Raw genomic sequence first — 11,112 nt, 5'->3', positions numbered from 1 at the left:
CTATTTCACCATGTGTACGGTGTACTACTGACAATCTATTTAATTCTTCTCTATTCCTGCCACTCATTGGGGCAGGCGGAGAGTAATCTCAGCCTTCAGTTCTACAACTCCAAAAATTGCATGTTAGATGATCCTTAAGTACATTTTGTATTATAAATAAACACTGGCACTTTAATGATTAAAATAAACATCATACTGTTAACCTGATTTAGAGGACAGGATACTTGCACTATTTATACTTCCTATTCTTCAGAACCAGGTTTACATACAGGTAATCCCCCCCTCCCCCCCAAACAAACATCATTTTTGGGAAACAAGTGATTTATGGAAGAAAAAAAAGAAACGAGATCTTCACATTCAGGCAAAAAATATAATCAATGTGTTTAGACTAGAGATTTTATTATAGAAGGAAAAAGGATAGAGGCACAATAATGTTTGGCATTTTTAATTTAGGTTTGTTTTATTTAAGTTTAATGTTAATCCATGCTGTGTTTCAGTAAGAACAATACAGATTCTGTATCTGTGGCTCCAGTCAGATATCCAGTAGTACAAATTAGCTTCAAGTTACACATACTGAACAAAAGAGGTTGAGCGAGCGAAGGAGGGGAGGGGGCGGGGCCCAGGGGGAGAGGGAAGGAGAAGAAACAAAGAATTGAACACGCATGCAGGCTTTTCCATACCACCTTCAATGCTAACCTGCTTCAAGGGAGAGTAAAAGTAGGCAAGAATGAGCAGCCACGGATTGTTGAACTGTTACCAGCACCATGCTTTTCAGCAACATTTCAGCCGAGTTTGAAACACTTTTTTACAGCAAAACCATTACAACAAACTCCTCAAAAAACCTGTTACCACCTCAAGCTAACATCCAATTAATTTTAAACACTGGTATAAAATTCAATTTAAACAATTAGAAAAAGGGAAAATGATACCACATACACTTCTATAGTGTGATTAACCTTTCTCTTAGATGCTTGCATCACATAAAATTCTAATGGCTTTTGAATGTAATTTCCATTTCTAATGGTGATCTTGCCACATCTGGCAGGAGACAACACAGTAATGCTGAAAAAGCCTCTATGCAGTCCTGTTAGTGTTCTTAAAGAACCTAAAAGCTGGGACCAGTAAAATCCACAGAAATTCACTCTTGCCTTTAAGAACTTTTGAAAACTGTTTAAAAAAAAAAAAAAAACCCAACAGGGCAGGAACCTAAATTCTGAGACCAAATGTAAAAGTCAGATTTGGTGGTTCTCAGTGACAATGGGGGAATTTCCAAGAGGGGTGGGATGGGAAGGTCTAGGGTGGTCAGAGATGGTTTCTCTTGTTGGCTTTTATGTCTCACTGATTTTCATCTTCCACATCCTGCAGCGCTTCTTTATTCTGCTCTTCACCTGCAAAGAAGAATGACAATTAATTTATAACCTACTAAACTAGGTTGCTGTGGGGACAGACAAAGGTATCATTCCAAGCATAAGACTCCTTATATTTGATACAACTGGTTTAAACACAGACAGGCAAAGGACTTGTACCATCCTTGACACCTTAGATGCCTAAGCCAAGAGGTGCTGCTGGATCAAGGTCCTGAATGATCAACAGGATGAAAAAAAAAAATTTGATGCATAGTAAAAGTCAATGTTTTTATGCTAAAAAAAAAGCTCTTAAGTAGACAGCCAAGGTAACCATATTATTAAAATGATTCTCAAGCTTTCATGTATATCTTGAGTCAAAATACTCTTTCTCAATAACCTCACCTCTTCAAGAACCAAGAGTATTTTATAAATTTTTGCAAAATCTAATTGATCTTAAGGTTCATTAAAAACATTTCAGTCTGAGAACTGAGCAGTAAAATGCTTCAAAGGAGTTGGAGGATTCTGCTTTTGTAAACGAATATTTTACACACTTTGTATCTTGGACAATCGCACCAAACCATAAACCAAATCTCTCACTCCAGAGTGGAACAGCATGCTCAAAGTAAACCAGACCACTGAGGTTATTAAAGAAGGGCATTTGGACCAGTTCTCTCATGCCACTTTTCTCTTCCCTTTGAACATGATTATTAATTAGCCTGAGGAATTTCAACTGCACTATGACATGCAATCGAAAGCCAGCCTATTCACCAGTCATCTACCTATTAATAAGCATAAGACAGCCATAATAAGGAAGCATGCAGGCTTTTGCCAAAAAATAAACATATAAAAGTCACATTCTTTTGTGCTTTAATAAGCCATTAATTCCTAAGTCGTTACCAGTTTGATCAAAATAAATGAAAAATCAATGAACTAATCCAACAATCATGATACTTCAGACAATTCATCCATTCATACTGCTTGTTAAATTACTTATTCAGAATGGACAAATGACACTAAGACCAGCTCCCTACAGACATAAAGCAAAACTCTGAGGAACACTTTTAAATGGTCTTGTCTTAAAGACCTTGATATGATAAATGCTGTAATGGCAATAAGAGTAAAGACAGTTTTAGTCATTTCAACATTTCTTTTGTGATAAAAAATGTTTGCTATTTATTGTTTTAAAAAAGTATTTAAGGTATATAAAGATTTTTTGACTCACATTTAGAAAGACATGCAAAGAAAAGACAAAAACAACCATTTACTGAGGGAAGAAATGATGGACCACCCAATTGTTCTCCCACTGAACAATAATGTATTCAAACTTAAGAAATGATAAGAACATTCACACTCATTTTCAACAGCAATACACTGCCAAAATACGGTTAACATACATCAATAGAGCACACTCTTAATTTACTTATAAGCAACCACTAGATTTGCCAAAAGTTCCAAGTAACTCTGGCGTAAAAACACTGTCAGAGAAGTCACACCCAACCAGAAGTAGACAAGGGTAGCAGATCATAAATGTCTTAAAAGGTTTTGCATCCTGGGATGTATAACAGGCAGTTTTTTAAGCAACAAGATGATGAGATGCAGGCATGATTAGTGAAGAACCAAAACTAAAAGCAGAATTCACTGTGCCATGATAATGACTTACAAAGTAGAGTTTTTAGGAAAGGAAGAGTTGGATTTTCCTTTAGGAATCTATATTGTAAGGAGAAAGGGAGGGAGAACAATCATATGAAAGCAACATTACAAGAAAAATAAACCAAGAGCAGGACAAAGGAAAACATCAATGACTTAGGGGAATCAGATTTTGGTCTTCTTACTTTGTATGAACTTCACTCTAAGAAATAATCTATTCCTTTTTAAGAAGATGAAATATCCTCTTAAAAGGTACACAGAAGGGAGAAAAACGTTTCCTCAGATATGTATTTCTTTGCCCAGTTTCTGGATTGGGAAGGGAGGAAGGAACAAGCAGAGAGAACACATTTCCTCTCTATGAACTTGTGTATTAAACACTCTGATCATAGGTTAAGAGAAAAAGGGCTGAAATTGCTTGATGAGAAAAAGTGGTGCTCCCTTTAAAGAATTATGTTTGAACACACCTAGACAGACACTAACATTCTGCAGGCAGAAGAACACAAGCATGTATAAGTAAAGGTTTGTGAACAACATAAATTTCATAGATTTCTTTGTTTAGAAACCCTTGAATCAAATGGTTTTTTACAACACTTATCACATTTAAAGTAAAAAAGGAGAAAACAATCTAAATAATCCCTAAACTAAGTGCAAGTAACATCCTAACTTCAAGAACTCAAATTCTTCTACAATCAGCATTGATTCTAAATCACAAAACCAACTTAACATGTAACACCTTACACCTTTTAGCAAAAACTGGCAAATAATTTTCCAATATCAACAATCTGTAAATTCAGACAGCTTGTTTATTTTGCTAAGATTTCAACAGATCACTTGGATTTTTCTAGCTAAACTATGTTTCATAATTCCAAATATTTTGTAACACACCTTTTAAAGGAAAATTCATGTGTCAAAGAAATTTAATTAATTGGTTGATCTACGAAGTGATAAGGAATTGAGGCAAATAAATTTCACTAGTTTAAGTGTATAAAGAGAAATCTACCCTACAATGTAATGAAACATTTTGTACAAAGAACATTCCAAACTATGAAAACATAGTAAGTTTAAAGATATTTTATTTTTAAATAATCCATGTAGTACAACATGCCTGATAACCAAGAAAAAGAGTATTTTTGATTCTGTATAAATGGAATGACAATCTACCTTAATCAATTCTTGGTTATGAGTGGTAACAGAAAATCAGACTTTATTTTTATTTATTTTTGGAATCTAGCAACTTTATAAAAGGTGACATCTGTACTAAATACTGTGTCCGCAAAAAAAATTGCTTTTCAAAATCACCTTTTTTGTTGTTATTTTTCACCCTCAAAAAAATATCCCGAAAGATCAAAGAGGTATAGCTTACTTTAAGGTCAATACCGCTTACCACACTCTCCACATGCTTTCCTTTTATCCCCTCAAACAGGCAGAGAGATATTAGTCTTCTCTGAGCTGGGGGTGACTGTGAAGAGTCCACAGCTATCTGGCCATTCTTCTTAGTAGTTATTGTTAGAATACAATAGAATTTAAAGCTGGAAGGAACCCCGGTCATTAGTTCAGAGATGGTTTAGTTGGTTTTGAGTCCCACAGACTGGCAGTGGTTGCCTGCAGTGTTGTGCTGATGAAAAGTAATCTGTGACTCCCATCTGGCTTTGTTGGTGAAGTGTGCAAGTAAGTCACATGCACCACAAATCTCAAGCCAAACCTAACTAAGGTCTAAATAGCTCAGAGCTACTGCATTTTAGAATCAGAGTCCCCTAACTCTCACTTACCATAAGAAAAGATAATTCTAAAATCTGACTCTGTCCTTCCACTGCCAACCTACATGCCCTGATATCCATTTTCAGAGACATCTTTAAAAAGTTATGTTTCCAAATACAATATAGGTTGGTCTGACCAAGAGAAACTACATCTAGCCTCAAGGAATACAAAATATGCTTCAGTTTGGGTAATACACTTTTAAAGGATTTGTAGCTAAAAATGACAAATGTTGTTTCTACTCCTTGTATCACCAGAGCCAGTTACAAACACTCTTATTTATAATTATCATGTCACACTAGTTTGTGTCCATCTCCCCATCCAGTCCCCCCACCCTTTCAATGATCTATCATGGGTAAAAACAATTCTTTAGAAATGGTAGAATAAAATATTCTTTAAAATCAAGAAACGTGACAAATTTGTTCCTTTACATCTGGAATAATCATTAAGCACCCACCCTACTCCCAACCACAAGATTAAATTTTATAAAATACTCTAGAAAACTATTTACAACTGCAACATTCGAAAACAAAGAGACTATACCAGATCTCTTAAATAAGGATTTATATGAGCAGTATTTCATCTGTTGTGTAGAATACAGAGGGAAATCAGTCTTTTTTTAGATAAAAGATTTCCACACAGAAAAGATACCATATCTACTTATAACCATCCAAGTTTTAACCTGAGGACTGACACTCAGCCAAAACAGTGACAACAATCAAATATAATTAACCTTAGACCCCTAAAACTGAATCTGAGGAATGGTAATATGAACTGCTTCCTCTCCCTCCATCTTTCAAAACTGATAGAACAGAAAACTAAGTTTAGCCAATATTATGACAGGTAAATCTTTAAATCTTTGATTATTAACAAAAGATCTCCTTTTCCAAACAGGCCTTTTACGTTATTATCTTACAGACCAAAATTTAAGGCTGTACTTTGATACCAATTAAAGGCAGTAATTAAAATTTGATAGTTTGGAGGATGGGCTGTAAGTCTAAGCTATAGCTTAATGTAAAGAAATCCCAATATTCTAAGAGTAAATAGATCCAACAACTGAAAGAGACACATTTTAACTTCAGTCTCCTTACCATCACCCTGCATGTCTGAAGTCCATAGTGTCAGATTATCACGTAACAACTGCATGATAAGTGTAGAGTCCTTATAGCTTTCTTCACTCAGAGTGTCCAGTTCTGCAATTGCATCATCAAAAGCTGCTTTTGCCAACCTACAAGAATTCACATAAATGTATTATAAAAATAAACAAGTTCAAAATCAACTAAAAAAGTCCAAAAACAGATTTTAGAAATGACGTAAGTTAAATTTCAGTCTTTTCTTCAGTTTTCACTACCAAACACTATTAGACGCTCAATGCTTGGGTTTAGGCACTGGAAAAAAAAAAAAAAGGAAAAGCAGGTGTAACTAATGAAACTCCTTTTTTAATTTTGTAATCCAGCAACTGTGGAACTAGTGAAACTTTTGTTGGCATTCCACTTATTACCATGGTTTTGACAAGCAGACCTAATCCCATCCAAGCCACCGTCAAAATATATGCATATGAAAGGTATTTCCAAATTCTAGTCAGTTTAACTTTATTTAATAAAGTTGTAATGCAAAAAGAAAAAATTCTGGGACAGTATCTCACAATTCAATAAAATTTAATGTTAACAGAGCAAGAAAGAAAAACCCACAAAAATGTGATCATATAAGCCATTTACTACAGTTAAGTAACAAAATTCACCTTTACTTTTTGAGTACTGTGTACTATGTACACCAAGTGATGCTGGGAACAGGTAGGAAAAAGAGGAGAGAGACATAATATGAGTCCACAATGAACTTTTTAAAAACACCTAAAAATAGAGGGAGTGACATAGCTACTATAAAATAAAGATGAAGTGCCAACCAGAGAAAGTACTTCAGGGACCCAAGAGGGTAAGCAAATTAAGAAGTCATATTTGAACTAATCTTAATGAGTAGAAAAAGAGCACAAATGGCTCCATGCAAAAGCATGGAAAGCACTCATGAAGCTATGTGTGCAACGGCTAGACTAGAGAATGGCAATGAAAGAGTCAACCAATACTATCACCTGAACAGCCACAGCTTCTTCAGTTAAGATATATTACCCGCTTGGACATACTCAACTAGCCATTTAGAAAGTTTATTGATTTTTCATTCAAAAGAATATACCTTATATCTGGAAAATCTCTTCTTTCAGGGAATATCTGATTCCTACATACCCAAGAACACCAAGGTTACTTTGTAACACTTACTCATATTGTATGATGTATCTAAAACAGGCAAATTCATAGACAGAGATTATCAGAAAATTGGGCAGAGGTGTATATAGTGTTATTGTTTAGTGGTTAAGTTTGTTTCAGGTGATGAAAAAGTTTTAGAAATAGATGCAGCAGACAATACTGTGGGTGTACTTAATGACTACCCACTCCAGTACTCTTGCCTGGAGAATCCCATGGACAAAAGAGCCTGGCAGGCTTCCCTGGTGGTTTAGCGGTAAAGAATCTGCCTGCAGTGCAGGAGGAGACCTGGGTTCAATCCCTGGGTTGCGAAGATCCCGTGGAGTAGGATATGACAACCCATTTCAGTATTCTTGCCTGGAAAATTCCATGGACAGAGGAGCTACTGTCCATGGGGTCGCAGAGAGTCAGACACAACTGAGCACACATGCACACCCACTTAATGTCACTGACTTGCACATTTAAACACAGAATGATAAACTTCATGTCGTGTATACTTAAGAAATAAAAATCATGTACATATATTCCTTAAATTTATGTATCAAAATTGGGAATAACCTGAAGTATAAATGGGGTAACACTTTTAAATACATAAGATGGCAAACTTTATGACAGAAAACACAAAACAGTACTACTAAGAGCATAACCATATTGAACATGGTAAAAAGACTGAAAGCTAATATACAAAAATGAAGATAATTCTATTATGAAAATCCCTCATTCCTTACTCCTACTCTGTAACAAGATTCTTTTCAATCTACCAATCAAATTTTTCCTCATCGCATAATTATCCTAACTACTATCCTAGTGAACTGAGACAGGTCTTTGTATCATCCAAAACAGTTGTGTTAAGAGCCAAAATTCTTCATTACAGGACCAAGCCAAGGAAGAGAGCCCCAGGGAACAAGACAGAAAAACAAGTAGTTATTTTTTTTGGCAACCTTTTTCACTTTCCCAGTCGCGAGTTTTTTTCTCTTTAGAGACTTACCTGCAGGCACGGTCAGGGGAATTAAGAATTTCATAGTAGAATACAGAAAAATTGAGAGCAAGACCTAAGCGAATAGGATGTGTTGGTGGAAGTTCTGTCATTGCAATATCACTAGCAGCTTTATAAGCCACTAGGCTGTTCTCTGCAGCCTCCTTCCTGTCATTCCCTGTGGCAAATTCAGCCAGATACCTGTGGTAGTCCCCTTTCCTAAAGCAAAACAAAAACAGTAAAACAGAATTAGAATGCTTTTCAAAATAAGTTGTTAAAAATTTTTCTCTATTACATAAAATCAAGTTGTGATAAAAACATGAAACAACAGATGTATGTACTTCAATAATTCAAAAACTCTTTTAGGAATGACTCAGATTTCACATTGCCAATATAAGCAAAATTCTAGAGAAATTAACTGAAAATGTTCAAAAATCAACAAATTTTATCACTAGATAGACCAGAATTAAACATAGCAAGTGGTTGCAAAGAACAGCAGAACAGTTTGTTAATGAAATAAAAAAACAACTATATAAAACGTTAAGACTGAACTGTGTAACGTATTGCTTGTAGCTAGCGGGTATCCCCCACACAAACAAATGAATATATAAACGGGTACATTTTTTACAGCAATCGTCCGACCATCTTAAATGCAGTAATACTGATTGTTCTTAGCAGTGAATCTGCAGATAAGTATTCAAAAACTAAGTTTGAGAATCATTCCTCTTTTAACTATCCTTCCAACGTTAAAAAAAAATGTTGAAAAATCTATATGAAAAATTGATGATTCTAAGAAAGCCAACATTTAATCTGATTTATTTAATCTGATTATCTTCCCTTCTAGTATAGAACCTACATTTTATAATAGAAAACCTTGGACTCGCCAGTGTTAGCTGCTGGAATGAGGTGTTTGTCCAGTACATCCAGAATGTCACAACAGATTAACTTTAGCTCAGTCTCAACCTGAAAAAAAAAGTCAAAAATTATTTAAGAAATTACACAAATTATCACATTCTATCCCTGGTTTTGGAGAAGAGAACTGTATTAAAGAGAACATATATGCTGCTGCTGCTGCTGCTGCTAAGTCGCTTCAGTCGTGTCCGACTCTGTGCGACCCCATAGACGGCAGCCCACCAGGCTCTGCCATCCCTGGGATTCTCCAGGCAAGAACACTGGAGTGGATTGCCATTTCCTTCTCCAGTGCATGAAAGGGAAAAGTGAAAGTGAAGTCGCTCAGTCGTGTCTGACTCTTAGCGACCCCATGGACTGTAGCCTACCAGGCTTCTCCGTCCATGGGATTTTCCAGGCAAGAGTACTGGAGTGGGGTGCCATTGCCTTCTCCAGAACATATATATCCCTCTCCAAACCTCCTTTTCCACTCCTGATACAAAAGCAGAGAAAACCTGTCTCCGGTTTATGTAAAGTATTTCTTCCTACATGCCATTAGTTAAGTGATTGGGGGGAAAAAAACTCAACAGTTCAGATATAGAAGTAAGATGATGATTACTACTTACTGAATGCAACATATTAACTAGCTTTTTTTTAAACTAGCTTTTGTCTCCACTTACATAGGAAAACAAAGATCACTATATTTGACCAAAGAGAACTAACTTAAAGAACTCAGAAGCAGAGTGAAAACTTGAACCCAAGTAGGCTGCATGGCTAGGCTCACAGTTTCTAAGGGATGGAATAAAAACTCAAAGCCAGGCATTTTGTCTCCGGGACTCATATTCCTTAACCACTATTATGCTCAACTGTAAACCATCTTACTGATAGATCCGTAACCAGCTACGACATCAAAAGTTGACAGACTGAAATAAACACTGCCACTCATTTCAATTCGTTTATCATGCCAAAAACACGTACTGCCTCTTAACACACATATACATTCTGCTCTCAATTTTCTGTTACTTACAATGTCTTCCCTGGTGGCTCAAACGGTAAAGAATCTGCCTGCAATCCAACAGTCCCAGGTTTGATCCCTGGGTCAAGAAGATTCCCTGGAGAAGGGAACTGAAACCCACTCCAGTATTCCTGCCTGGAGAATTCTGTGGACAGAGGAGCCTTAAGGGCTACAGTCCATGGGGTCACAAAGAGTCAGACACAACTGAGTGAATAACACTTTTACTCTTTCACAATGACATTGTTTAACCTTTCCAAATTCATTTTGTGCCCTCTGCAACCTTCTTTCCACTGTAAATAATTCTCCCACTCACTCTTCTATAATCTCATACTGATTCTAAGTAAAACTGGCTCTCTCCTGAATGAACTACCTTCTTTATGGCTTTTCAAGTAGAGATAGATTGCTCTAAGAGGAGGATGATTTCTGAATTCTCTTAAGTCCTCACTGACTCAGGATGACTGTTCTAATACTCCAAACCCTTCCTCCCTGGAAGCTCATCCACTACGTTTTAAAATATCAATTTCTGTCATCAACAGATCTCTGCAGGCCCTTCACCCACATTCACTGAGTATCTGCAGCTTACCTCTCCAATTCCTGGTATCACACACCAAGGCATTACCATGTTCCTTTCAATGTAGTTCTCCTTGATCTGAACTCCATGACCCTTATTTGTGCACTCTTAACTGTGCTATTCTAGCCTGAAATTTTTAAGCTCCAATATTTTACTACTGGATTACAACTTCTTTTTTTAGTTCCTTTACTCCTGTTATTTATACTTAGAGACACATCAAGACCTCCAGCCTCTTGACTCTTTCATCTTCTCCCAATTTATCAGTCTCTCTCTTTGCCATCTGCTTCCTTTCCTTCTTACCCCAAATCCCACAATCTAGCACACAGACTTCTCTCTTCAGCACTTTCAACCTCCTCATTTCCTCATCTCTCTGAAACACCAACCTGTCTACCAACAATCCATATTCTTTGTTCCAATGTCTTTGAAGGTAATGGTCACACTGGTACCAGCTCACCACCTTCTATGTGATCCCAGGTATATTAATCACACAGAACACCTGTTTTTATCTAGAAACTAGAATAATATCTACCCTTTACAGGGTCATTTAAAGATTACAGTAACTTGCACACATATTTTGTAATTTAGAAGTATCTCATGTGAGTCAGCAAATGCTGTTTCCCCTTTCCCTCTATCTACCAAATTCACTCCATGCTAACTTT

At 36.3% G+C, this 11,112-nt stretch overlaps 1 protein-coding gene across 3 annotated transcripts in view; it reads right to left on the bottom strand.

The window, feature by feature from the left end:
- Window positions 1–434: 434 nt before the first annotated feature.
- YWHAE (tyrosine 3-monooxygenase/tryptophan 5-monooxygenase activation protein epsilon) overlaps window positions 435–11,112 on the bottom strand; it is a 35,801-nt gene continuing 25,123 nt past the window's right edge. Inside the window, exons 3-7 of one of the 3 annotated variants that reach the window (XM_081580126.1) lie at window positions 8,836–8,942; window positions 7,992–8,198; window positions 5,840–5,976; window positions 3,007–3,053; window positions 435–1,388 (exon numbers count right to left, since the gene is read on the bottom strand). In XM_081580126.1, coding sequence (XP_081436252.1) covers window positions 3,046–3,053; window positions 5,840–5,976; window positions 7,992–8,198; window positions 8,836–8,942 — 459 coding nt within the window. In that variant the 3' untranslated portion in view covers window positions 435–1,388; window positions 3,007–3,045. Of the gene's footprint in view, window positions 1,389–3,006; window positions 3,054–5,825; window positions 5,977–7,991; window positions 8,199–8,835; window positions 8,943–11,112 lie in introns of all 3 variants that reach the window. The other 2 variants (XM_081580123.1, XM_081580124.1) reach the window with 2 other exon arrangements.

The sequence above is a fragment of the Giraffa tippelskirchi genome, chromosome 3, assembly GCF_054371585.1.
Source record: "Giraffa tippelskirchi isolate mGirTip1 chromosome 3, T2T-mGirTip1v1.2.pri, whole genome shotgun sequence".
NCBI lineage: Eukaryota > Metazoa > Chordata > Mammalia > Artiodactyla > Giraffidae > Giraffa > Giraffa tippelskirchi.
Note: the sequence above shows the minus strand (reverse complement) of the source record. Positions and strands in the feature narration are given on the sequence as shown.